Genomic DNA, 24,547 nt, shown 5'->3' on the forward strand with positions numbered 1-24,547 from the left:
CTGCGATGCCATGGGAATATCGGCCAAGAGAGTGCAAGAGCGATACAAGGAAACGAGGTGGATTGTGGCGAAGGCGTCAATTTGGCTTTATTCCTCTCCACATACTTCATGGCCGACGTCGGCGTCGTAATGAGTAATAATGAAGTCTCAAGCTCTTCAGTGACTCACCGGCTGCCGACCATCCAGTCAGGATACAATGTGCTTCTGAGACTGCCTAACGGTGATATTCGTGGTGTGAAGGTGGACAAAGACGCGTACGGTGACCTTTTTTTGCTACCGCCTCTTAAAACGACGTCTGACTCTTTACAGGACGATAACTGTCGGTCGCCTGGGATCGTTCTTCGCTAATGAGCTCATAGGAGTGCCATATGGATTCACCCATGAAATCGTGGATAAAAACCTCAAAATAATGCCTCCTCGCACTTTGCAGGAAGTCGGTAGGATGTCTTTCAAAAGACTTGGCCTTGGAAAATCTGACTAGGTTTAGAGGACACGGATGCCACCAATGAGCTAATCAACGATGGCGAATCTGTGCAGCCATTAACCATTGATGAAATCACCGCTTTGAAGCAGTCTGGCGTCCATTCATCTGTGAGCAACTACTTGACATTATGATCCCCAGAACTGATCAGGTCCCAGGATATCATTAACAAGCAAATTGAAGCGCATGCAAATTACTCACTTAAAACAGAGTATAGCAAAGAGAAGTACAAGAAACGCAAAGAGGCCAAGTCGGTGATTTTCGAATGCGTTCTTTCACACGTCTGATATCTTTCAGATACTCTAAAACGTTCACCACCATAGAACCTACACTATTTAATGTCTGTGATTACTGGTTTAACAAAGATCAGACCCGCATACGCGACATTCGCGCAGATACGCTATCGCAGATTCTTAACCTTGCCAACGTCAGGCCAGGAGGCCGGTATATCGCAGTCGATGATGCGTCCGGACTTGTCATATGTGGTATCTTGTCTCGCATGGGAGGTAAGATTCAATGTCTTCGTGTCCTTGCCTTTAACCGGGCTATATAGGCGAAGGACGTCTGATTACCATCTGCGATACGGATTCGCCTCCAGCATATCCAGTCATGGTTCAAATGAACTTTGACCCAAAATCCGTTAATGGTGTGCTTTCTTCTCTGAATTGGGCTACAGCGCAAGAGGACTACACTCCTGGTACGGGCCAAATGCACCAGTTGAGATGCCATTCATAATTTTCTTTTTTTTTAGTTCTCCCTCCATCAGATGTTCCTGCTGAGGACATGAAGTCGGAACGTCAGAAAGCTCGTCTAAAGAAACGGAAGCTTGTCACCGATGCCCTGGCCAGCACTCGCGAAGAATTATTTGCCGGGGAGTTTGATGGGTATGTCATGTGAATATTCCTCCAGACCGGTGCATTCTCCTACCCACCTTTCCCCTACAGACTGATCGTTGCAAGCGAGTATGATCCATGGCCCATTGTTCAGAAGTTGACACCCTATATCTCTGGGTCTGCATCAATTGTGGTACAAAGTCCTTACGGTCAAATTCTCGACGATCTGCAAAATAAAATGCGTGCGGTACCATCTTTTCTTTGTCCCACAGTGACAGAGGGATGGCTTCGGCGCTACCAGGTACACCAACTCCATCTGCTAAGGTGATCTGCACTGAAACCAATTGTCCAGGTACTACCGGGACGTACACATCCAACAATGATGACGTCTGGGACAGGCGGGTTTTTATTGCATGCCATTAAAGTGTAAGTGACACTTATCACTGAGGGTTGCTTTCTGACTTCATATTAAGATACGATGACCCTGAGGCTTCAGCCGTTGAAACGCACCGTTCCCATAGGAACAAGAAAGCTAAAATGGGACAGCCTCAAGTAGTCATCGAAAAAGAATCTACCCTACTGGACAGCGAAATGGCTGTTGAATGATTATTGCGAAGGCCGTACATTATCCTTGGGTATTGTTACCATTAGTCTCCATCCGGTTCATGATATATCGTTATAGGGCCGTTCCGAAGCGCTAGGTGGTTGTGGTATTATTTCGGGAAAGAGAGTAGCAATGATCTAAGCATCAAGTCAATATTGAAAGACCTCACATGAGAGACCTTACATGAGCAGTTGACTGACCTCGTCGACAACCGTGTAGGCTATATGCTGGTTTAATCTTCGATTTTGTAGGACTGCAAATATCCGGCGGGCACCGCGGCGAGCGTTCGACCGTCCCATGATGTTAGCAGCAAGATCTAAATCGAATTGTCAAAATCATGGCATTCGTATTGTCACCGGTGAACGCAGCCTACCAGGAAAAAGGGCAGACAGTTTGCGATTTGCCTCATCTCGAGTTCTCAGTTTTTCTTCTGATGTTCGCGGTATGCCCGGAGTTTTTAACTTGCCGCCAGGCCACAAGCCATCTCGAAAGGTATTGATGAAAGACATGAGACGAGCTTCCCCCAAAAGTGACTTAAACGTTTCCCGTATTTTTCTGAACATTACATTAGTGAGCTGGCTTCTGGTCAACAGGATGCTCACCTCTCAATGGTCCCCCCTAAGACCTGCTGGAGAATTATGACGATAGCTTGCCGACGAAGCCAGTTGTTCTGTTTGTTCAGCTCGAATATCGCAAGGATTAAATCACAGATAGGTGCTGTAAAGGTTGAAGTGCTGCTTTCGCCATCTAAAGGTTTGAGATCCGCCGACAGTCGTGAAAGCGTAGCTTCGGAAGAACTCTTTCCCGCGGCGTCCAACGCCTGAGCAACCAGCTCTTCGTCGTTAACTCCGGAACCAACAATACCAACAAATTCAGCCGCTTGACGGGTAAGACGCTGAATCATGACGTCAAGCATAGATGGTCCAAAAAACATATCGTCAATGCTCTCTGCGACGGAACGATAAACATTGCGAACGAGCGCAGTTCCAGAAAAGGCCTGAGGCTTCGAAGAGGGTTGAGTTTGGGATGCCACAAACGGTGAATCGCGAGATAAAAATGATTTCAGTTCATCGCTCTCACAAATGATAGATATAGCAACAACATTCTACAAAGGATGTGTAAATAATAACCTGATGATGCGACTTGCCTAGCTAACTTACCTGAAGGTACTTCTCCAAACTAGTTCGTCTAGCATCCATAAAGTGACCGCTCAAAGCAGGGACCAATTTTCCGGGGAAATCCAGATTCCTGATTAAGGCATACCTTTCTCGGAGCTTGTTGTGCATGTTCAAGAATTCGTTATAACGGCGCGCAACAACCCATCCGGAAGCGAAGGTCCCGTCAGGAGCAAGTTGTTGAACTTCTACAAGATAGCGCACTACCACCTTCCCGCCCTCCTCTCCAGTCGTAGAGCTCACGATCGAGACCTTCGTACGGTCAGAGAGAAGACGGTTTGCTGACTCCTGCTGCTCGTACTGAGACTTCTGGAACTGGAGCTCCCGAAGTTCCCGATTCATTGCAGACTTTGACTTCATAAGAAGTCTCAACTCTTGGGTGTCCCCGGTCAGCTCGGCCTTCTTGATAAGGTTGTCAAGCATAGTATCCTGCGCTTGAAGGCTGGTAATTTTGTCTCCCAGGCGAGAAATTTCGTAAGAAAGCTGAAGGTCCCCAGGGGCGGCAAGCTGAAACGATCGATGAACACCACGAGGGTCATCATGCTGGTCATCCTCGGCTTCATCTAGTTCGTCATAATCATCAAATACTGCCCTTCGCTTCTGCTTAGTTGACGAATGTATACTTCGATAACTTGATGCATCATCCTGATGTCCCACATTAGGAGATTTTTCTGAATCACCCTCAAGGGCGATGATGTCTGTGAGAGCGGCCTGAATGGCGTCCATCCTCTTTTCCTCCGCCTTTTGCTCCTGGTCGTCGGGACCATCAAACAGTGGTGCACGGTTATGTTCCGAGGAATCGATAATGGGAGACATTAAAACCTCAATGTTTGATGGTGGCGGGCGAAGAGGTGGTGGAGGACTAGGCCTACTGCGTGGAGAGCTCACCGAGCCTGAGTTTGCTGAACGTCGCATGAGATATCCAGGCGAGGACTCTGAACGCTGTAAGAAAGGGGGCACATGGCCTAAGCCAGTTCTGAATTGGGAGGGTAGCTGATTCGTCGAATTATTAACTGAAGTGTATTGATCTTGGGGAGATTCCTCGATCGGCACCTTTTTTATAGAAGGGTCGGCGTCCTCGATCACGCGGAACCATAACTCCGTTCGTTCGAAATCCTCGAAATCCTGCTCCATCTCCACTTCTACTTGTTTCTGAGCTGTCATTACACTGCGGCGCACTCTCTTTTGACTCGCAAGCGAAGGAGTAACTTCGTTTCGGGCGAAATCGCGAATTATGTCCGCATTCTTTTGAGAAATACAAGATAGGGCGGGGGGTGGCGTAGGACTGGAGAAATAGAGCTCGTAGATCATGGAAATATCTTCTTTCACAGTGACGCCAGTGGTGGGATCTTGTATTGCTTCATTGTCTTCATTTTCTGAGTCTGAATCAACGGATTCAAGAGGGTTCTTGAAACTCTCTACTGTCAACCAGAACTGAACCAAAAGAGATCGATGCCTTCGGTCCATAAATTCCATGAGATACGAAAGCGAACTTGGGTTTCGAAGAATATCTCGTAAAGTCAGTCCCGACTTGGAACCTGTCTCATGGTATGAAGACTTGTGCTAAAAAGCAGGTCAGCGAGCATCAGATGCATGGAATAGAACATACAGAATCTTCCTGTCCACCAAGGACTACGATACGTTCTTCGACTTTACGCTTGGCCGTATAAAGTCGGTCTAGGAAGGCAACAACGTCTTCTGTTTTCTCTCCATTGATCCAATCATCCTTTTCATGATTCGCTATCCAAAAATGAGCAAGATGTCTTGTAATTAGGAGTAAAGCTAACCAAGCAGCATCCTTGTCCGCCTGATCTCACCAACAACGTCATTTTTCAGCCTCCGTGCATCGAGCAAGGAAGAGAAACGACTGATACTGCGCAGGAATGATTCAAATTGATGTGGATCAGTACGAATGGTAATCAGCTCGTTGGGCGCAGAGCTTAAAGGAGCGGAAGAGTAGTGATGCTGCCGTCGCGGCGACTGTGCTTCCAAAACATTGCGCACTTTGGTGATCAGTTTTCTGGTCCACACGTGAGAGCCTGCGCCACGCAAAAGAAGTAAAGACCTACTGCTGATGAATTGCAGCACCCGCCTGTCTGAAGTATTGAGGCACCAGCTGCTATACAAGTCTTTCATGACTCACAATTTGGTCAATGGCCCGATTCCAAAAGTCGGGGTCCGACACCATCTCCATGACAGGATATAATACGGAACAAGCTGCGATCTCCCGAACAACGATTTTGAGCGCCTTGCTTCGAGCCTCAATTTCTGGAAGAATATGAGGAAGCACTCTATCGACTAAATGTCGAAGATGCATTTCTTCCGTCTGCTTAGTGAAGGTGGTTGATAGGTTGTCCACAGCATTGTGCAGTTTTCCTGAATCCATGCTAGCCGCGTATCTACTCGCAAGAAGAAGATCCAGTTGTTCCGACTGTGTCAAACGACGTTCTAGACCCGCACCGCGAAGAGCAATCTCGGACTGTCGAAATAATTCGATGTGGGTCGTGATTTCTGGGAGGACGCGCTTGACTACCAGAGCTGAAAAATCAATTCTCCTCGCTCTATCCAGCATCTTCTCCGCTGAATCATGTATCACCGTAGATACAGCCATAGGAAAAGCAGGCGAGGACGAAATCTCCTGGTACCATGCCATGACAAAGTCTTTGACAATCTTGATAATGATATCGTTCAGCGCTTCTGATACTAATGGAGACTCTGGGTACAGAGGTGGGAAAGATTGTGGTGTGTTCTGGGACCATTGCGAACGGGTTACGACTGCCTGCCATGCCGCCGGGGTTGAGAAAGCAAAAGGTCGCGCTGCATTGAAGAGTTTCGGATGGGCGATATGACTCTTCGTGTCAATATAATGCCCAAAATAGATGTGAAGCGCCAAGAAAGCGATGGCTAGGATGAAGAGGAAGAACGGGGACAATAGCAACAGAACGATAGGTGAGGACACTATGCGGAAGGCAATGGGTAGGACGACAGCAATAATTCCAAAAAAGACGACTGTCTGGACATTAGCGGAGCCAGTCATGTTCAGCAGAGCTCATTGTTCCCTACGGCGAGCAAGGCTTCGTTATCGTCGTTCGACTTGTCTAGCGTTTCGATTCCGAGCTCAAAGATTGACACAAAAGGCAAATATATCACGTGTTGGACTCACGCTTTTGTATGTAACCGGGAGCCGAATTCCGAAAATCCGAAATACGATGAAGGCCGCTGGATGTCGTCGCAGTTTTCTCCCTCCTCCATCATCATCGCGGACCGGACTGAGGCCAGCAGCCCTCTGTAGTGTCTCATGTCGTCGACAAATAATGGGCGTTTGTCTACGGCTGAAGGCTTTGTATGTGGAGGAATTGCTGCCTGCATCGCTGTATGTCTTATCTTCGACCATGGGATAACCTAACTCACGGAACGCGGCACGTCATAGGTGACAATTTCCAACCCTGCGGAAGTTGCCAAGACACGGCTTCAGCTTCAAGGCGAGTTGGCCAAGAGCGGGGAGAAAAAAGTCTACAACAGCGCCCTTGACGTGTTTTCGAAGACGTGGAAGAATGAGGGAGTCCGAGGCATGCAACGCGGGTTGGGTCCTGCAGTAAGTTTCCTCTATTTCGTTGTGATGGGCGCGCAATTAATTGTTGTACAGTACACCTACCAAGTAAGGGAATTCATTTTTTAAATCCACGCAGCTCTCTGAGTTGTTAGATACTGCTGAATGGAAGCCGTCTAGGTGAAAAGACAACTTGCTTGTATAATTGTAGATGAACTAAGCCGTTGGACAGGGTTTTACGAGCCGTTTCGACATGCCATCAACGACTTCATTGGTCGTGAGCCCACCGAGCAAATACCCTTTACATCTGTCATCGCAGGTGCAACAAGCGGCGCAGTTGGAGGTTAGTGTTCATAGACATATATGTGGCCTACTTCTGACCGTGTTTGTTTAGCGTCATTGGGCAACCCATTATTCTTGATCAAAGCTCGGATGCAGGTCCGTACAGGGCCAGCCGGGGTCTTCACTGCGTTGCTTACAGCTCCGTAGGCATATTCCCCGGCCCTTCCCGTTGGTGCGCAACACTACTACAAGAACTCTTTTGATGCCCTTTCAACAATATATCGACAAGAAAAGCTGCGAGGTCTGGTACGCGGTATAGACGCAGCAATTTTACGAACGTCCATGGGTTCTTCAGTCCGTTCATCCTTTTCTATGATGCCTGTTCCTAACGGAGTTGTAGGTGCAACTTCCTAGTTATAATTTTACCAAAAACCAACTGGTAAAGCACGGAATTCTTCCAGACAACAGTACCTGGACATTCCTTGCGAGCAGCACTGTTTCCGGGATGTGTGTTGTAGGCGATATTCCCATCTTATGGTTTTCATAACATTGACCTGGAATTGAAGTGTATGGCAATGCAGCCAGCTGACACAGTATGGCTTAGCGTCTCTTAACTGTTTGCTTTGCTCATATGTTTCGTCATTTACGTAGGCGCTAACCCGGATGTACAACCAGCCTACGAAACGTAATGAGGCCGGAAAAGTCGTAGGAATCCTATATCGCAATCCTATCGACTGTCTATGGAAGACTTTCAAGACTGAGGGTGTACGCGGATGGTACAAGGGAACAACGGCTCACTTTTTACGGATTGCGCCGCATACGTGAGTGACGTTTGGGAAAACAGAAGCAGACACTCATCGTTTTCAGTATCGTCACTCTGACGGCCAATGACCTGATCATAAATCTTTATAAGTCTATCAAGTACCATAATTCATAGATATTCAATCATTCCTAGTAGCTGCATTTCAGCATAATAGTGAGTCAGTTTGAGCGCAAATCTAGTACCACATTTGTTAGTAATCTTGCGCTCGTTCGCATAGGTCATCCAGCTTTTCGCTAATGGAACGTGTATATATCCCATAAAGCGTGTTAGTCAATTTACTTGACGCGTAGCACGCCAAATTCAGTTCTATCTCCATGTTTTTAGACGTTCAAAGATTGGGAAACTTCGTTTCCTTGGTTATCACTAAACGAATGTGGCTCGTTTATAGGGTATAAGGCTACAGCAATAATATTCTGGCGTCGCAAATGTTCGGAAAGAGAAAATTGTCGTAAAACGCAGGGCAAACGCCCAGAAAGAAACACGAAAGAAAGGAGGGTAGGTAACTCATGAGTAAACTATCTAAACTATCCACAGATAGAAGGGTATAAGAGGTCTGTAGGGTCTTGGGGGATCCAACCGTTTGCAAGACCGGCCTGGTAACTCCAATCATCCGCATTCTCGGCCTTCCTGTGTGATGAATTCAGCGCAGTTACTGCACAGAAGAAAACCAACCGACCATGTCCACTGAATCCATCCCTCTCCCTTCTCGTATGTAATGACCTGATCACGAGTGTTAGCACAACCTCAGCTTGAAAAGGTTGACGTATGTACTTGAGCTTCCCAGTACTGCCTCAAGAATGTCTTATAGGAAGAACTGAAGGAGGACGCAGAGCCTGATTTTCCGCTGCAGCTGCCCACAGGTGTTTCTCCAGAATAAGTTCCATCATAGCGCGCGCCGACGCCACGTCCTGTCAAGAAGCTCACTTTGACAGAAGAAACGGAGACAAGGAAAAACTTTCCATTCAGGTACGTCGCACAATCAGTGGGAGCTGGCGTCCATTCACCCACGATAATCCAGAGATCAAAGGATGACAGCGAACTGCCTTCTTGGCATGCAGCCGAAATATGCCCGTCGTAGCTCAATGCCACGTCCTAAGGATTGATCAGTACAGAGCTCTGCCGACCAATCAAAGGAACAAACCGCATCAGAGAACATCTGATAAATGTGTGTGTCCATAGCCACTCCATCGAAGCCAGAGGTCATGAAGCCGTTCCAATAGCTAAGGTCTTGGAAAGCATCATGGATCAGAACAACAGTGTTCGATTCTGTTGAAGAGCCATAAGGGTATCTGCGAAAGCCCGAATAAGTTTGGGACTCAGTGTATAGTCCAATACATCACACTTACCGAATGTTGCCGTAACTATCATACCAGTACTGATGAAGGAAGCGTGTAGATGAGGAGGAGGGCCATGAAGGGAAGCCAGGGGCACGTACCTGTCTTGTAACACTCAAGATTGTGTCACCATCATATCCGGCTGGTCTGGAATTTTCATCGAAATAGAACATTAACGGCATTGCATAAGACTCACTCGTTCAACGGTGCAATAATCGGTACTACGTTAGTTTGATCTGCAAACATTGAAGCCAGAGTCTTGATGATGGCATTTGTACGGTCGATGTTTGATTGGGTCGACTGCCATTCACTGACGGACAGCTCAGTTCGCTGAACGTACTCCATTTAAATGTAAAACTTACGGATACGACATCTTCTGCCCAGAGTTGTCGAAGCTGCGCAAACATTGTTTAAATTAGCGGATGTAGAGGGAACTCCATTAAAACACGCCAACCCGTTCTGGCTCCCAGGCGCTCCTAAAACATGACATGAGGTTGACGCGACGAATGAAGCCATTTCCGACACACCATGAAGATCAACAATGACCTTAAGGCCATAGGTTTGAGCCCAACTTATCGCCTTTTGCAGGTATGGAAGTTGTCCCTGTATGAACGGTTCGCCGCCGGAGACGTCGAATGCCCAGTAGCCGATAGGAATGCGAACGTGGTTCAAGCTAAATGTTGAGGATCAGTGACGACGGCAGGCGTACAAGGAACCGATCACGCACCCCGCAGCCGCAATTTGCTGAAAATCGGATTCAGTAATCCAAGTGTTCCAGTGATTGGTCAACACGGTGGTCGCGGTGGCCTTGTCCTGGTACTGCCCGAATGTGTATTCATCGATGATGGCAGAGTTACCTGCAATGAATCAAACAACGGAAGAAGAGTTGATGTGGTGTACTAATCACCTGTATTATCGAAAAGTGATGGGGTAATCCAAGGCTTAGAGATCGCCCGTTAACGGAACGCCATGAACGAGATGGTGCAAGATGTACGTACTTCAAGGACGAGCCATCCACCAAGGTTGACTCCACGTACTTTGTCTGAACCATAATTAAATCCAGGCGAAATGCCAGCGGATACAGATTCAAGGAAAGAAGCTCCGCAGACGGCGACAGTCACGGCGCGTAAAAGAGAGGGGGCCATGGTCGGTGGATTGAAAGGAAGGGGAGGAAGGCCTGAGAATACTTCGCCCAAGGCCTGGCAAGCCATCTTTTATATTCGGCGAACAAGCGCGAACTAAGCAAAAATATCGTGATCGATCGGGCTCGCTGCCAGCTGCCAACTTCGTTCGACCCACGTGTCCACTAGCCACCTGCGGCCAGGAAGAATTGCAGCAGCGACAACTGCGTGTCAATTATTGCCTTTCTCCATTGCAATGGGGGCTCTCCTGACCCTCTTCATGGCACAACAGAAGGCAGACAGAAGGTACAATCAGATCAATCCACACAAAAACCTCAAGGCTCGTCTGGGGTGTTTTCTTTTTTTGGCCATCGGCAGTTGTCACACTACCCAAATAATTTGGGCCAACGTTATACGTTCGAAACGTTTTTATGGGGTATATAGTGGATCCACTGCCGTTATAAAGCAGGGTCATGGAGTTGCCTCCCTCGTAAGGCCTTTGGCCCACATCAGCATCTCAACATAATTTAAAACCAACTCGCCACGGGCATCCATTTTGATTCGCTCTATATGTACTTGGTTGGTATCAAGTACCGCCTTTCGGGGCCACCGAATAGAATGCAAGCGTAATTGCGCAGCGGGAAGTGGAAGATATTATATTTACCAACGAGAACTCCTGGAAGTAATTAATATTGAAAAATAGGGCACTGCCGGTGGAAGAGCCTCGTGAATTGTGCGGACCCAATAGCAAAAGGAACAAGGAGAATGAGATGTTCTGGATAAAAGTAGGTCAGCGAACAGATGACGCATCAAAAAACAAACACGAATAAGTATTGTCTTTCATAAACCGAGGGACCATTTAGCGGCCAAAATAAAGCGCTACTAGCGTTGAATAAGTTGAACCTCATAAGAAACAGCCAGGGGAGCGAGGTTTTGAATTCAGGATCAACCTTCAAGCTGGAGCTTGAGGCATCGTGCTCCTGAAGGCGAATTCAACTATTTTCGAAATCAAGGACTGTGCTTCTTCTGATAATGCCAAAACTAGAACGACGTATCGCGCCTGGACCACATGCTTCCCGAAACTGAGCTATCCATAAATCCGGCTTGACGATTGACTTTTGCCAAAAAAGCCTACTCTAAAGTCGAAGTTGCGGCTTTGGGTGCGACGACCACATAAACTGTGACAAGCCCGATGACTGATTCTTTCTACGCTCACTGTATCAATCCACTAGAAGCCCGAAACCGCCGTGGCCACGAGACCTAAAGCTGGGCTTCCCGAGAATTACCTCCACATGCCCTAGTGCGCCCAGTAATGAAGTTGAAAGTACTAGGATAGGCCTTCCGAAAAAGTCGTGAGGATTCAGACAGAACGTCGGCGCACCTATGGCGATTTCCCTTTATCCAACCATATATATAACTTAAAGGAACGACTTCCTCTCGCTCCGGAGAGCTGGAGATTGATGGCGCTGACCTTGCTCAGCACGATCCAATGCACCATTCGTCAAGTGACTTGTAGCCTCCGAAGTAGCAGCGCAGAGTATCTGCAAAGGCTCACCGTTTCCGCTTGACCCATGGGATTCCTTTGGACGTCGCGTGAGGAATCTGAGATATTGCGGCACCGTTCAAACCCTTGTGACACCCACACCAAGTGGTCCCAACGACGAACTCGTCCCTTCATGAATCTGATCATCACATGCAGTTTCGAGACTCACCATATTGAGGAAGCACCCACATTTCACGCGGCAGGCTGAATGCTCTCCGTAATACGGGAGATCACCTGGCTTTTCTTCCGCCACCTAGAGATCTCCTAATTTCTCCAACATGGACACATATCGACATGCACCAGCAACAGTGCTGAAGAATGTTGTACAAGTGGATTTTTGATGGCCCAAAAGAACGTCCATGTTTTTCCTTGTGATTTGCAAAGCGGATATCCGATAAAGGAACGACGATGTCATCGTAATTTGAGGTTCGTAATGCTCTGGAATTTGTTAGCACATCGAGAATCGGAAATATGAATCTCCCGGGATCATCGATCATCTGGTATCTATGTCAGCCAGATATCTTGCTTCTCGGTGTTGCTGATCATCCATCTTAGTGAGTTTGTCAGATGCGTGAACGCTGGTTAGATCAGAACAAGAACACCAGGATACCACGAGACTTCCTGGACGAAAGGATCAGAAAGAACGAGGTGCGTGATTGAACTTTATAGTCCTTGCCGTTAAAGAAGCACAAAGACAGGAGGTCAGTGAATATTGTACTCCTGAGCGCAGGACGGGTGCTGTACGATCATCTGGTCAAACCCGTGAATTCTCCAAAGGACATCGCTGTAGCAGGGCATGAGTATGCTTAGTCCTGACAGAGAATAAGGACTGTACCCTGTGGTCACTCGTGGTTCGGACCGAACTTTGTATTCGAAGCGCTTCGTCGGCCGAGTAAGGCACCAGTATCGTACAAAGCAATTGACTCAAAAAGTCTCGTCCAAAGGTCTGATACACTCCTGCAGCAATGCTTTTATCACAAATCAAAGTCTTAAACCGGTTCTGTGGCTGGATTTCAGTCTGCCTGACCCACCGGCCCCCTAGAAGCTACCAGCTTGATGGTAGCTTGACCAAACTTTGAGAGAATGACAAGTTATTTATCCAGTCCAGTATTTCAATGATCCAAGAGAGCGAGGTCGCCGTCATGTAATGGCATAGAAACAAGGTTGAGTAATTTGAGGGTCGAGCGATCTACGGTACCCCAAGGGTGCAGCCGAAGTTAAGTAAAGTTTCCGAGTTTTGTGAGATTTCCAAAGCCTGCAATGCCTTGAATGGTTTACCATACAGGCTCGAGGCATCCTAACGGGATACAGTGAAGGACCGCAGATCGGCTACTTTGGACTCGGTTTGAGCGTTAGGGTCCAGGTAAGTACAAGGCAGCCAAGGTTGAAACGATGATTAACTCGGTTCACCTACGCGCGACTTGCATTGCCCCGTCCACTGATTTGTTTCTTTTTACCTAAAGGCTGTGTTCAAGCAGTGTATCATGGTGGGCGCTCGTTGGAACAGGTACAGCCACTGCGCACAGCCACTACCTGGAACAGGGCTACTTTTGTGAGCAACCACGCCATTTCCATCAGCTTTCCGCCTGTCCATTCCCTTCATCGATTCTTCTGTTAAATTATCTCTTTTCATTCGTCCACCATGTCTTTCGATAATATTCGCTCTCGTTATGAAGCCGCTGGCCAAGGTCACCTCCTCAATTTCTGGCCCAAGTTATCCAAGCAGGAGCAAGCGTCACTTCTCACTCAGCTCGAAAATCTCGACATCGAGCGCGTCAATAGAATCTACCAGAAAGCCGTCAGCAGCGAGGCAAATGCTGCCAACGCTACTGGCCAAGCCGATGCCATTGAACCACTGCCAAAGGGTGCATCAGACTCCGTTGGCGACGCAGCCAAGGACCTCGAGTGGGGGAGAATAGGTCTAGAGGCTGTTTCGCGTGGACAAGTAGGTGTCCTCCTCATGGCGGGTGGCCAGGGAACACGTTTGGGTAGCAGTGCACCGAAAGGATGCTACGATATCGGTCTTCCCTCACATAAGTCTCTTTTCCAATACCAAGCCGAACGTATTTCCAGGCTGCAGACCGTTGCGGAGACGGAATTCAAGAAGCCAGCTGGCAGCGTTGTAATTCCTTGGTATGTCATGACTAGCGGTCCTACACGTCGGGACACCGAAGCCTTCTTCACCCAACATTCACATTTTGGTCTCAAACCGGACAATGTCATCTTCTTCGAGCAGGGTATGTCTTCTGTAAAACCCTTTTTGTTCAAAAATAAACTCACCATATGCACAGGTACATTGCCGTGTCTCACCATGGAAGGCAAAGTCCTACTTGACAGTCCTTCTCACGTCGCTGTCGCTCCAGACGGTAACGGTGGTCTCTATGCAGCTACACGAGCCCCACTATCTTCGGCAGACAAATCACATACAGTCCTCTCAGATCTCTCCAAGCGCAAAGTACTCTACGTGCACGCGTACTGCGTCGACAACTGTCTCGTCAGGGTAGCCGATCCCGTCTTCCTCGGTTATAGTATCGCAAAGCAAGCTGATTGCGCCGCTAAAGTCGTTCCGAAAACCCAGCCCACCGAGTCTGTTGGTGTAGTGGCCTACCGCGGCAACAAGCCCGGTGTTGTCGAGTATTCTGAAATCTCGAAGGAGCAGGCGGAAAGAAGGGATGAGAACAGCGAGCTAGTTTTTCGAGCTGGGAACATCGCGAATCATTTCTACACCACCCAGTATCTAAATTCAGTGGAGACGTTTGAGGAGGAGCTGGCATTCCATATCGCACGCAAGAAGATTCCTCATGTCGACATGGAGACCGGCGAGCTCGTCAAGCCTACCAAGACAAATGGTATGAAACTGGAGATGTTTGTTTTCGACGTTTTCCCATACACGGAACGATTCACTGTGTTGGAGGTTGAGCGCAGAGAAGACTTTAGTCCGCTGAAGAACGCCCCAGGAACAGGTTCCGATGACCCCGAGACCAGTCGTCGTGACCTGCTTTCCCAGCATAGACGCTTCTTGGAGAAGGCAGGAGCTACAGTGCAGGATGGCGTGGAGATCGAGATTTCACCCTTGGTCAGTTACGCAGGGGAGGGTCTCGAGCCTGTTAAAGGAAAAACTTTCACGAGATCAGGCATTGTTGAAGGAGTTGAAGAGTTGGACGCGTTGGTGTAATATACCTCATTCTGTTATTTTGAACTTGGACAGGACCTTTGCATGGACTTTATACTTCGCATTTGCAGTCGTAATGTATCTTAGCAGTGTCAACTAGGCACATGTTCATCTGGCACCTTCTTCTGCGTCGTGGTGGGTACTGTTCGCGGTACTCTCTTCTCAAGCTCTTCCCGCAGGGAGGCGAATAGTCGCTGGGTTCGTTCAGCATTGGGCTTTTCGTTCCGGATCTGAATCAGTGTCACGACGCAGAGTGATATGTTTAGAAGACATGCTAACCTCTTTGCAGCACTGTATCAGCTTGTCAATGAGCATTGCCTGACCATTCTGTGCTTCCTCCAAATCCTTTCGGAGCTGATGCATCTGTGTACGGGTGAAGAAGAACTATAATCGAACCCAAGTGACAGTCAAAAGTCCACATAGATGAACTCATACCTCCTCGTCCAGTTTATCCCTGCGACCTTTTTCCCCTTCTGCCAGCTGCTTTTGTTCGGCGGCTCGTGCTCGTGAAAGAAGCACCTCCAGCTCTTTTGACCGTATGACACACTCGAAGTGTCGTTCCCGTAGCTCGTACTGTCGGAGTACCTCCTTTATTCGTTCTCGTACACTATTACATAGGAATAAATCATCTGTACAGCTGACGAAAAGAAGGAAACATACACTCCATCAAATATTTCTTCCAGCGTCCGTTTCGCTCTAAGAAGCGGATTAGAGTATGTTAGGTAGGGAGGTAGCTAGCTCACTCCTGCGGATCCTCTGTCCAGTTCTTCTTCAGTTTTTGCCGTTGTGGTTCCAGGAATTCGTCCTTGAAGGTGGCTCATTATATTTCGACGCGTGCCCAAATACAAGATACTCACCAAGTCCTCGGAAACGCCCTCGGTGAGGTCCATCAATTCCACAGCAAGAATTTCATCCCCATCCTCCATCCCTGCTTCCTCCGGTGTTTGGTCAGCCTCAGCAGTCCGTCCATTGTGCGTGAAAATGAACTGCATCGTCGAACCAGACGTCGATGAACCCGATGAGAATGTGCTAGCTGCATCCGTCTTCACAGATCCATTGATAGGCTCACCACCCTTCCCGTCCTTCTTCCCTCCATTTTTCTCCATACGGTCGGTCCACGCGTTGAATAGTTTCGTAAGTTTTGTTTTGCGAGATATTTTGAAGAACAGCTCGGCGCGGTACCGACATACCACTTTGACGACGATATCGGGCATTTCTCGATATTTGACGTCCTGTATTTTCGCTTTGTCGGCGCGTTTTGAAACGTCGTTCCGCATCTGGAGGAGCTAAGACAGACATTTAGCTTGAAAATAAAAGTGAAACACAATTCCACATACCTCATCCTGAGCGTCCTCCACAGACTGAGCCAGCCGCTTTCCATCTTCCTGCAGTCTGTTAGTATGGGCAGATGCCTCAGTACAGCACATCGCTTACCCGTAGTCGCTTATTATCCTAGATAATGAAATCAATACATGCAGGAAGATGGTAGAGGTATACGCCAGACCTTCTGCAGCTCTCTTGCTAAGTTTTCCATCTTAGTCTTGGTCTGGTTAGCCTTAGTTAGCTGGCTCTTCGCTATTCATGAAGGTGAAGCGGACATTGACATAAAGAGCCGAGAATGCACGAACCAGCATCCTTATCCTTAGTGAGCTTCTGTTTCTCCTTTGCATGATCGCGTTCCAGCCGTTTGAGTTCTGCAAACTGGAAACCACATAAGCGTGATGCAGCTACGAAGACATTTTCGCAGTACCAGCTCAATGTATTTCGCATGAATGACATTTTCCTCTAATCCCTTTACCGATTTCTGGGCCTCTTCGGCTTCGGAGAGAGGAAATTTTAACAGTACGCCATTGCGAGTGAGTTTCAACACGCACCAAATCTTCGTTCCTCTTCCTCTTCGAGCACTTCCTCCTCCTCCAAAGCAGCTATTCTGTTCTTCAGGCTCTCGTACATGGCAGCGGGATCCACGGGGGCGTCATTCTTCTTCTTCCCCTTGTTGTTTGACGGAGGTGGATGCTGGTGATGATGGTGATGGGTGCCGTTGACCGCCGGTGGATGGCTAGGAGGCGGTGGACCCGTACGGCCAGCATTGGATGGCGCTGGAGGTGCAGAGGCCGGCACTGGAGCTGGGGGGGCAGGACCGGCGGGCGGCGGTTTGGCCATTCTGGTCGACGCGTTTTGAGCGCTGGGTTGTGATGCACTGTTCATGATGATGCCTTGAAAAAATAATTTCAAGGATCTAAAGTGAACAGTGAAGGGTAGACAGAGAGGCAGAATGGGTCCAAAGTCTGTTCAAAAATCGCGTAGTCACTGGCAAGCGTTGGTCTGTTGTCGAGCCGGAATCGTGATTTATCCCTCTTTGTCCAAGGTCGTCGTTACAGCCCGTTTGTGAATTGTCCTTTCGACCACGGAAAACAAATATTCTTGGGTCGGTCGGCTGCGGAGAGTTTTACCGTCGTGATCCTTGACAAGAGTTTTCTCGTTTAGTCATGTACATAAACAAACTTTCGCCAAAATACCGATGTGTCCTATGCAGCAATGGCATGTTATTGCAGTACTATTACATGAAAAACAAATCTGGAGTACGATGGGTATACCGTGTTGTTTGACATCGACATAACTTGACCGAAAGCTATCATCATCTCAATGGTATGTTTCTCAGCCTCTTCATACCTGTGGCTCAATATCATTCATGCCAGTCATCATCTCCACCATGTCAGGCTCAAGGTCAAACAGAGTGCATTCCTCTGATCGTTGTACTCACCACGGAAACAGCATGCAAACTTCAAGCTTGCTTGAGTAAACATACCTACAAACCAGAAAACTGCCAATGTCATCTCCGTGAGCTTTACAAGTGTTGCCAGAAATTATATGAAGAAACAGAGGATAAGGGGGAGTCCACTGCATGTCCGATTCCTCGAGTCGTGAAGAAATGGATCAAGGATCATCCAGAGTAGGTTGGAATGCGTATTGAAAGCAGAAACCTGATACAATAGAGACACAATTGCAGCAGTATAGTCCCATAGCTCCCGCACTAAACAGTCGTGACTGTCCCCAGGCTCTTTAAATAAGCGATGCGAATAGGGTGGTTTTCAGTCTCCGGGCCACGGTTAAGAGCGGTCCATTTGGGAACATCCTGTCGGCCCCGTCAGAATCAGATGTTACAAGTAATCCCAAGCGGCATCTAGTACTTACTTTGAACAGTCGAACAGTTCTCACGTTGTCGCTGGTGTCTAGAGTGAAGCGGTGATATATCCCAGCAGGCAGAGCGATGAGGTCTCCTGCCGTCAGTGCCAAGCGAATCCAGGAATCCGTCGGTGCTTCTGCAAAATGCATAAAACACTTCAGAACAGAATCCAGAGTTTCGGAAACAGGCGCACCGCGTATGTCGAAGTAGCCGCTTCCGGCAAGAAGGTAGCGAAGTTCGTCGTCTTCATGCATATGTCTACGAAATATTATGAGATCTGTTACCACGCAGGGAAAGGATACCCACTCTTCGTAGAAGGCCTTAATCTTGGCATCGTATAGCTAGGACGAACTCGGTGAGATGACAGAATTACCCCGATAATGGGCAGAGCATACATCGCCCAAACCTTCTTTGGAGATGCTGATAATATCATGGTTCTTGTAATCCCCTTCCTCTGCAACAGTTGCGATCCTTTCTTCATAACCATCCACAGGGATGTTCATATACAGGAGATTCAAAGATTTCAGAGCGTCTAAAGACACTGGACGAGCGGAATCATGGGGAAGACGTTGGTCACCAGGGAGATTGTCAAAGTAATACGCGCGCATTGGGGTGGGGGGGGGGGCGAAAGCAACTGTAAGTTGGATGATAGTGTAAAGGCTATATACTACCCGTCGATCAGCAGATGACAGTCAGGCAGTGATAGCCATTGGCCCGGGCCGTCGAGAATGGGACGAACTCGTGATCGAACTTCGTCCAATAGCACAGCTTTGATCTGTAAATTCCAGATTGCCTGAGAGTCCGAGCACCATATTACGAGTCACCGTGTAAAGCCATACCTACCATATTCCAGAGCGTGGGTGCAGGGTCGGGACCTTTGGGATGATCTGTGGTGTTAGCTCAAGGCCATTGGGAGGTCCTGCCCGTGGCACGGAATTTGGACGGACACGAATGTAGAAAATCCTACGGTTGAAAATTCATGGCTAGCCTCACGAATAAAAATGCCACGTGACTGACGCGCTATTGTGGTTTGTTGTCTAACAAAAGGAGGTCACACTACACTATCGCACAGATTCACGCGTCTTTACGTGCCTTGCCAGTACAACAATTTCCCCTAGAGCAAGCCAGAATGCGCAGAAGTATGTGCTCATTGTGTTCTCTGTGAAATGTCCTGATGGGAAGTCCTAGGTCTCTCACCAAAGCCTTCTCCAAATCGCAAGCGACAGCGTTTATCGTCTCCTAATTTCGACGAGGAACTGAACCTCAGCCAAGATGAACTTGAGGCTCTTGACAGGCTGGAGACATGCTATTCTCAAAAGGCCCGAAATTCTGACGAGAACGAGACAAACAAGTCCGGGTCCATGCATGAGGTGAGTCTCCAATCATGCTCACTGCAACAACGTTTAACGGCCATGTACAGGGCGCGTCTCAAAATCCATTTGATTCAAACAAACCAGAGCCTTCTATCTCTGCAATCTTTCCAGCATCTGGATTTACATCTGCTGCAGCTATAGCTTCCACCTCTACGACGGACATGGATCTCTCCCCCACGTGTCAGCCCTCTTCGTCTAATTCTCCCATACAGGAACAAGATTTTTCTTCTTGGTTCGCTCCGGGACCTCCGATCAAGACAACTGCCTTTCAAACAGGAGGGCTTGTAGCTGCAACATCTTTGTTCAGTTCAGCAAAAGTACCCGGCTTTTCAACGGCGTCCAAAGGAATCATAGCACCTTCTTCAGCCGCACTTGAGAAGGCACGTCAGAAGATGAAAGAGTGGCAAAGAGAAGACACTGATGGGCTTTCCATCGAAGAATCCATACAACCGAGCGCAATGGAATTATTTCGCACTGCTTCATCTCTAACACCATTCACTCCACTTGCTCGTCCGGCATTGATAAACGTCCAAAATACGCCTGATACGCCTGGTACACCTAGTCCAGCTCCGTTCTCCCGACCACTTTCGAAAGGACCTACAAACGCAGCCGTAGCGAGCCTCAGAACGAAACAACAAGCATTCAAGTCGCCGCTTATGAAGCCATCCACTCTGAAGGAGTCCATCTCACCAATTGCAAACTCAAAAAATAACCCTCAAAGCAGTACACAAACTTCTCGTGCTCAGCATCCTCTCGCGTCGTCTCCACTTTCTACGAGCCTTAGTACGCCTAAACTCACACTACTGTCTACCAGATTTTCTACACCCAATTCTAAAGTAAGAATTACGCCTGCCAAATTTGTGACGCCTTTCAAACCTGGCATGAGACCTGGGGAACCCGGTCGCGAAAAATTATTGCAGCAGACGAAGGAGGCAGACAAAAAGCTTGTATTATCTCCATCACCAAACTTGAGACTCGATACCGTTCAGACAGAATCCCAGGCGTCTCTAGCTCAGAAGCCGAAAACACATCAGTTCTTCGATCTGAGTACGAATGCTATTTCTCAAATATGACTTAGCCTTATCTATTTCCATAGCAAAACCACCGAATCGAAAGACGCTCGCTTCTTCTGGTTTCGTGCCTCAGCGTTTTACTCCTGAAGAGCTCGTGTTTCCTGGAATGTACGTGGATATTTAGCTAACCTTCAGATGTTAACCTGTTCTATAGGTCATTATCTGAACTTGAACAGATTCATCCCCGCATAACGGCCTACTACTCCTTCTACAGGAAGGTGCCTTCAACACAATACGACGACCCGCCACCCTTCGAGACAGTTCATGCTGATGCTGTTATGGATCCAATGGCGACCTTCAAGTACCTCAAGGAAGCGGGATGCTCTCTGGTTTCAAAACCTTGGATTGATAACCACTGGGGCCTCATCCTCTGGAAGCTTGCTGGTATGACTTGCCTTGAACCAGAGAAGGAGTGGGATGAAAAGGAAAGACGATGGTGCTGGGAAGAAGTGTATCGGCAAATGTTGTATAGGTCAGCGTCCATCTACTGCAACGATTTTGGAATGGCGGATGCTTACCCGTTCTTTTTAGATACGAGCGCGAGATTAATCAAGGTATTCGACCATCATTGCGACTTATTGCAACTCAGGATGCGCCATCTACGTCTCCCATGGTTCTATGTGTCAGTGAGATCAAGTGGACAGAGAACATACTCTTGGAGAACGGCGAGATGTATCACGGCTGTCCAGAACTTGAGCTCACCGATGGGTGGTACAAGATTCGAGCGCAGGTCGATGCGCCGCTCACGAGAGCCATCCGGAAGGGAACTCTGGCAATCGGTAGGAAGATTGCAGTAGTGGGCGCCAAAGTAAGCTCCATTCCGCGTTCGGTGTCAATCTCTTTCTGACGTTCTGACATAGCTGGATTCAGAGCGGAAAGACCCTCAAGAAATACTTGAGGCTTACAACTCCATCAAGTTGATATTAGCGGGTAATTCGACGCATCTCGCTCCGTGGCACGCAAAACTTGGTTTCCAAAGAGAGTTGCCTGTTGCTACAATGCATAGTTTGACTCGTGATGGGGGCATAGTAGCTGCCATGGATTTGCTTATTGTCAAGGTGGTTATCGATACTTCTAGTGGCACCACTTTCCTGAAAATCGCCCCTAGGTTTATCCAATTGCATACTTTGAGTTTATCCACACCAATAAGGGACGAATAAATAACGGTCCACTAAACGAGAAGGAAGAATTGACGCTTCGCGACGAATGGCAGGTAGGTGCTACTGTGTTTTTGGTTTCTTTTTTCCCCCTCTAATGAACTAACTTCCGTGATGACAGCGAAGGAGAGAGTTCGAGGAATCGAAGCTCCGCGAAGAGTTCGACAAGAATACGCGGAGATATCGCGGTTACGCAGATAGGCTAGAGTGCAAAGCAGGCAATCACTTCCGACCCGGTGAAGACGGACCACCAGATTGCATCGACGACCTATACGACAAACTCGAGGAACCTGAGGAGGCTGGGAAGGTTATCTCGGCGATATCACTTACAGACGCGGGCTGGCTTGTCCAGCGCATCCAGAAACAGCTTGAAAAAGACCAGGAAAATCTTATGGACGACATCGAGAAAGAACTAGCGGTGAGTCATTTCGTCATCAGAGAACAATTTGCTAAAACCACGACGCCAGGACACTTGTCCTCCAAGGGATGTCCGTAGTTTCAGGGTCATTGTCGTGAAAGATGCACGAACGCAGCGGCGACCTGGAAACCGTGTGGCTCAGCTGACAGTGTGGGATGTCCTGAACGTATCCTTGGCGGAAGGCAGGCCCGCAGGCTCCTTCGAACCTGGCGAACACTGTCTTGTTACCCATTTGCAGCCTACCCAGGTTTCGGCTTGGATGGACTGTGCCCCGGGAGCCGAAATATACATGTGCACAACGCGCAATACTCGTTGGAGAAAGCTGCGAGGTTAAATTACACCTTTGATAAGCTGACGTTCTAACATTATTATTTGCTTCATGCTTCATTTTATTTTGCTGCGGGCGTGTGTACTAATACTGACGGAGGAATGACTGTTTAACTTTGCTTAACCGTGGCGACTGATGGGACCCTGAGAAGGATTTATATGTAGAATAAAGATACACTAATGTAGATGGTTATAGTTGTATCATACTGCCAATCCATACGTTCTAAAGGCTTTTTGGTAGTCGCCAACGTCATCTTGTCCCATGCAAACGATGGTTGGTTTTGCTCCAGAGTGAAGCCCGAATATCGTCGAAGCCACGCGACGAATTTCCTGCGGTGTTATGAGATCTATTTTCTTTACCATTTCCGATACCGGGATTTTTCGACCCTGAACCAGGACCTGAGGAAAAGATTTGACATGTCAGTCACAGAAAGACATAAATGAAGAGAGCATCATACCTGTCTGCCTAAGTCTTCTACCTGGATAGCCTGGCTCTCCAAAGACATCATCAAGCTGGACTTGAGTTGATTTTTCGCCCGGGACAACTCCTGCTCGGGGATCGGAGTGTAGAGGAGTAAACTCAATTGATGTATAAGGTGAGGGAGTATTTGAGTGGGAGTATTGCCTCCGCGCGCCTTGGAGTCAAAGGAAGCGAAGAGGCCGAACAATGAAGAGTCGCTGTAAATGTGATGGAAAGATGCACAATGGTCTACTTGAGGGAAGTGGTTCAGAATGCTAGTGTATAACCGCGAATACATGCCCTTTCCGGGACCGCCTGATGGAGAAAAGGTGGATCTTAGCAATTGTCAAGCATACCCAGTGTTAAGCCGTACCTGCAGAAAAGCTTCCGCCTCCACCGAGAAGTACTTGCATCGTGGCCACGGTATAGACATCGTCATGATGAATACCCACACCCTCATATGCGACATAAAGGTGGTCGAATTCGGATGCTTCATTGGGGATGAAATGGTGGCCGCCGGTGTAGTCCGAGCCCGGATTTAGTCGCCCAGGAGCATCGTTGTGGGTGGCAGGGAACAGGTAGGATGCAGCCCGCGTCAAAGTTTTTGTCACAGAAGGTGCAGAGGAAGATAACAAGTTTATCGGGGCCTGCTGCTGAGGGGTGTTTGGTCGGTATGTTAATGATGGGCCGGGGGCAGGCATGACTTTTAATGACGAGAAGTACTTGTCTGTGAGTTCAACGAGCTGCTCATGGGGCATGCCAGCGCCAGCGACAACCATACGCTCTGGCCGATACCAGCTGGCCATCGCCCGACGCAAGATCGGTCCGTCTATGGCATCTATACGATACTCAGGACACAGAAGCGACTTTCCGAGACCTTTGTGGTTGTATGCAACACCATGAATGATTTCGGGGAGTATCATTTCAGGTTTCGCTGAGAGTTCGCGGATTTCGTAACGAGCAGCATCTCTCTGTGCCTCTATTTCCTCAGGAAGGAATTCAGGATTCAGAATCGTGTCTGCAATGAGCTCCGTGGCCAGTGGTGTTCCCTGGTGGAAATGCGAAGACTGGTACATGATAGCCTCCCGGGATGACGAGCATAATATCTGGCCCCCGAGCGAATGCACAGCTGCCGACATCTCCTCGTCGGACCGCGACCACGAAGACTGCGACGGTCAGTGAGAAAAAAAAGCAAAAATGGAGCGAGACACACCTTGAAAGCCATCCTATCCAAGAAATGGGTGCTCCCCAGAATGTCGTCGGTCTCGTAGCGCGACCCAGCATCGACATAGAGGCCTACGGATGAAAAATAAGCAGGGGTGGTCTCGGTAGCTACACGAATTTTATTGGGCAAGGTGGTTATATGGACGGAAGGAGGAGCAGGGGCAGTGGTTGCGAGTGTCCGTATTTGGCTTCGATGAGCATTGCGAGCAAGGGAGTAGCAGGCTTTGCGCATGGATCACTGAAAGAGAGAAGATTGGATGACGTCAGCGATCGCCGACAAACTTTTTGTCGAGTTCCTCTTTAGGCTTATCGCCAATCCCAAATGTGACTTGTTGTTCTTCTACGCTGCGACATCACTGTATCCTGTATCCTGTATCCTGTATCCTTTCTTCTTGTCTTCTTTGAAGTAT

At 48.2% G+C, this 24,547-nt stretch overlaps 10 protein-coding genes across 10 annotated transcripts; 5 read left to right on the forward strand and 5 right to left on the reverse strand.

Annotated features, from left to right (window-relative positions):
• Window positions 1-129: 129 nt before the first annotated feature.
• Window positions 130-2,150, forward strand: BT62DRAFT_960292 (Gcd10p-domain-containing protein; the record flags this gene model as incomplete). Its single annotated transcript, XM_043188546.1, has 11 exons — window positions 130-254; window positions 310-437; window positions 488-591; window positions 640-731; window positions 779-987; window positions 1,035-1,178; window positions 1,233-1,365; window positions 1,426-1,615; window positions 1,667-1,740; window positions 1,788-1,949; window positions 1,997-2,150. 10 exons carry the CDS (start codon window positions 130-132, stop codon window positions 1,918-1,920), a joined length of 1,332 nt encoding a protein of 443 aa, XP_043045759.1. The 3' UTR covers window positions 1,921-1,949; window positions 1,997-2,150.
• On the reverse strand, window positions 2,098-6,130 carry BT62DRAFT_882028 (uncharacterized protein; the record flags this gene model as incomplete). Its single annotated transcript, XM_043182691.1, has 8 exons — window positions 2,098-2,234; window positions 2,292-2,473; window positions 2,521-3,023; window positions 3,079-4,656; window positions 4,703-4,833; window positions 4,881-5,113; window positions 5,163-5,185; window positions 5,237-6,130. The coding sequence occupies 8 exons, from the start codon at window positions 6,128-6,130 to the stop codon at window positions 2,098-2,100; spliced, it is 3,681 nt and encodes a 1,226-aa protein (XP_043045760.1).
• A 170-nt stretch (window positions 6,131-6,300) lies between these two features.
• On the forward strand, window positions 6,301-7,887 carry BT62DRAFT_926473 (mitochondrial carrier). Its single transcript, XM_043185049.1, has 11 exons — window positions 6,301-6,466; window positions 6,524-6,688; window positions 6,740-6,751; window positions 6,799-6,823; window positions 6,876-6,986; window positions 7,038-7,081; window positions 7,133-7,279; window positions 7,326-7,439; window positions 7,492-7,518; window positions 7,577-7,746; window positions 7,793-7,887. The coding sequence occupies exons 1-11, from the start codon at window positions 6,392-6,394 to the stop codon at window positions 7,860-7,862; spliced, it is 960 nt and encodes a 319-aa protein (XP_043045761.1). The 5' UTR covers window positions 6,301-6,391; the 3' UTR covers window positions 7,863-7,887.
• Window positions 7,888-8,272: 385 nt separating this feature from the next.
• On the reverse strand, window positions 8,273-10,227 carry BT62DRAFT_1000012 (glycoside hydrolase family 5 protein; the record flags this gene model as incomplete). The annotated part of the gene is made up of 13 exons (XM_043176601.1): window positions 8,273-8,375; window positions 8,425-8,468; window positions 8,520-8,840; window positions 8,890-9,037; window positions 9,095-9,123; window positions 9,184-9,229; window positions 9,279-9,392; window positions 9,445-9,477; window positions 9,537-9,558; window positions 9,610-9,755; window positions 9,810-9,939; window positions 9,990-10,023; window positions 10,081-10,227. 13 exons carry the CDS (start codon window positions 10,225-10,227, stop codon window positions 8,273-8,275), a joined length of 1,317 nt encoding a protein of 438 aa, XP_043045762.1.
• A 2,949-nt stretch (window positions 10,228-13,176) lies between these two features.
• On the forward strand, window positions 13,177-15,135 carry BT62DRAFT_926479 (UDP-N-acetylglucosamine diphosphorylase). Its single transcript, XM_043185050.1, has 2 exons — window positions 13,177-13,983; window positions 14,038-15,135. Exons 1-2 carry the CDS (start codon window positions 13,389-13,391, stop codon window positions 14,919-14,921), a joined length of 1,479 nt encoding a protein of 492 aa, XP_043045763.1. The 5' UTR covers window positions 13,177-13,388; the 3' UTR covers window positions 14,922-15,135.
• Window positions 15,004-17,355, reverse strand: BT62DRAFT_941374 (uncharacterized protein). Its single transcript, XM_043187790.1, has 12 exons — window positions 16,793-17,355; window positions 16,669-16,736; window positions 16,547-16,619; window positions 16,423-16,493; window positions 16,353-16,370; window positions 16,256-16,303; window positions 15,776-16,204; window positions 15,662-15,723; window positions 15,579-15,614; window positions 15,354-15,525; window positions 15,198-15,281; window positions 15,004-15,148 (listed from the first exon to the last, which is right to left on the reverse strand). Exons 1-12 carry the CDS (start codon window positions 17,124-17,126, stop codon window positions 15,011-15,013), a joined length of 1,533 nt encoding a protein of 510 aa, XP_043045764.1. The 5' UTR covers window positions 17,127-17,355; the 3' UTR covers window positions 15,004-15,010.
• Window positions 17,356-17,439: 84 nt separating this feature from the next.
• Window positions 17,440-17,928, forward strand: BT62DRAFT_292962 (uncharacterized protein). The gene has a single exon (XM_043180387.1). The coding sequence runs from the start codon at window positions 17,570-17,572 to the stop codon at window positions 17,873-17,875; it is 306 nt and encodes a 101-aa protein (XP_043045765.1). The 5' UTR covers window positions 17,440-17,569; the 3' UTR covers window positions 17,876-17,928.
• On the reverse strand, window positions 17,914-18,856 carry BT62DRAFT_292869 (Acireductone dioxygenase). Its single transcript, XM_043180386.1, has 4 exons — window positions 18,501-18,856; window positions 18,412-18,446; window positions 18,114-18,363; window positions 17,914-18,054 (listed from the first exon to the last, which is right to left on the reverse strand). The coding sequence occupies exons 1-4, from the start codon at window positions 18,711-18,713 to the stop codon at window positions 17,953-17,955; spliced, it is 600 nt and encodes a 199-aa protein (XP_043045766.1). The 5' UTR covers window positions 18,714-18,856; the 3' UTR covers window positions 17,914-17,952.
• Window positions 18,857-19,171: 315 nt separating this feature from the next.
• Window positions 19,172-22,239, forward strand: BT62DRAFT_990538 (uncharacterized protein). The gene is made up of 9 exons (XM_043190235.1): window positions 19,172-19,244; window positions 19,294-19,475; window positions 19,526-20,525; window positions 20,575-20,659; window positions 20,706-21,023; window positions 21,083-21,359; window positions 21,412-21,609; window positions 21,660-21,764; window positions 21,830-22,239. The coding sequence occupies exons 1-9, from the start codon at window positions 19,235-19,237 to the stop codon at window positions 22,202-22,204; spliced, it is 2,550 nt and encodes an 849-aa protein (XP_043045767.1). The 5' UTR covers window positions 19,172-19,234; the 3' UTR covers window positions 22,205-22,239.
• Window positions 22,240-22,535: 296 nt separating this feature from the next.
• Window positions 22,536-24,393, reverse strand: BT62DRAFT_941381 (uncharacterized protein). The gene is made up of 4 exons (XM_043187791.1): window positions 24,127-24,393; window positions 23,287-24,079; window positions 22,912-23,228; window positions 22,536-22,852 (listed from the first exon to the last, which is right to left on the reverse strand). Exons 1-4 carry the CDS (start codon window positions 24,367-24,369, stop codon window positions 22,655-22,657), a joined length of 1,551 nt encoding a protein of 516 aa, XP_043045768.1. The 5' UTR covers window positions 24,370-24,393; the 3' UTR covers window positions 22,536-22,654.
• Window positions 24,394-24,547: the final 154 nt, after the last annotated feature.

Source organism: Guyanagaster necrorhizus (genome assembly GCF_019112545.1).
Source record: "Guyanagaster necrorhizus MCA 3950 unplaced genomic scaffold BT62scaffold_2, whole genome shotgun sequence".
NCBI lineage: Eukaryota > Fungi > Basidiomycota > Agaricomycetes > Agaricales > Physalacriaceae > Guyanagaster > Guyanagaster necrorhizus.

Coding starts and splice junctions, on each gene's coding strand:
- BT62DRAFT_941374 (XM_043187790.1), bottom strand. CDS start 17,126: ATGAACAGTGCATCACAACCCAGCGCTCAAAACGCGTCGACCAGAATG. Junction 15,615..15,661: donor TGGACAGAGGATCCGCAGGA/GTGAGCTAGCTA, acceptor TCCGCTTCTTAG/AGCGAAACGGACGCTGGAAG. Junction 15,526..15,578: donor GAAGAAATATTTGATGGAGT/GTATGTTTCCTT, acceptor CCTATGTAATAG/TGTACGAGAACGAATAAAGG.
- BT62DRAFT_990538 (XM_043190235.1), top strand. Junction 20,526..20,574: donor ACATCAGTTCTTCGATCTGA/GTACGAATGCTA, acceptor CTATTTCCATAG/CAAAACCACCGAATCGAAAG. Junction 21,024..21,082: donor TATCGGCAAATGTTGTATAG/GTCAGCGTCCAT, acceptor CGTTCTTTTTAG/ATACGAGCGCGAGATTAATC.
- BT62DRAFT_292869 (XM_043180386.1), bottom strand. CDS start 18,713: ATGCGCGCGTATTACTTTGACAATCTCCCTGGTGACCAACGTCTTCCC. Junction 18,364..18,411: donor ATTAAGGCCTTCTACGAAGA/GTGGGTATCCTT, acceptor AATATTTCGTAG/ACATATGCATGAAGACGACG. Junction 18,055..18,113: donor GAACTGTTCGACTGTTCAAA/GTAAGTACTAGA, acceptor CGGGGCCGACAG/GATGTTCCCAAATGGACCGC.
- BT62DRAFT_292962 (XM_043180387.1), top strand. CDS start 17,570: ATGTTTCTCAGCCTCTTCATACCTGTGGCTCAATATCATTCATGCCAG.
- BT62DRAFT_926473 (XM_043185049.1), top strand. CDS start 6,392: ATGTCGTCGACAAATAATGGGCGTTTGTCTACGGCTGAAGGCTTTGTA. Junction 7,440..7,491: donor CTGTTTCCGGGATGTGTGTT/GTAGGCGATATT, acceptor CTGGAATTGAAG/TGTATGGCAATGCAGCCAGC. Junction 7,519..7,576: donor CAATGCAGCCAGCTGACACA/GTATGGCTTAGC, acceptor TCATTTACGTAG/GCGCTAACCCGGATGTACAA.
- BT62DRAFT_926479 (XM_043185050.1), top strand. CDS start 13,389: ATGTCTTTCGATAATATTCGCTCTCGTTATGAAGCCGCTGGCCAAGGT. Junction 13,984..14,037: donor TGTCATCTTCTTCGAGCAGG/GTATGTCTTCTG, acceptor CCATATGCACAG/GTACATTGCCGTGTCTCACC.
- BT62DRAFT_941381 (XM_043187791.1), bottom strand. CDS start 24,369: ATGCGCAAAGCCTGCTACTCCCTTGCTCGCAATGCTCATCGAAGCCAA. Junction 24,080..24,126: donor TGGATAGGATGGCTTTCAAG/GTGTGTCTCGCT, acceptor TGACCGTCGCAG/TCTTCGTGGTCGCGGTCCGA. Junction 23,229..23,286: donor AGGCGGAAGCTTTTCTGCAG/GTACGGCTTAAC, acceptor TTTCTCCATCAG/GCGGTCCCGGAAAGGGCATG.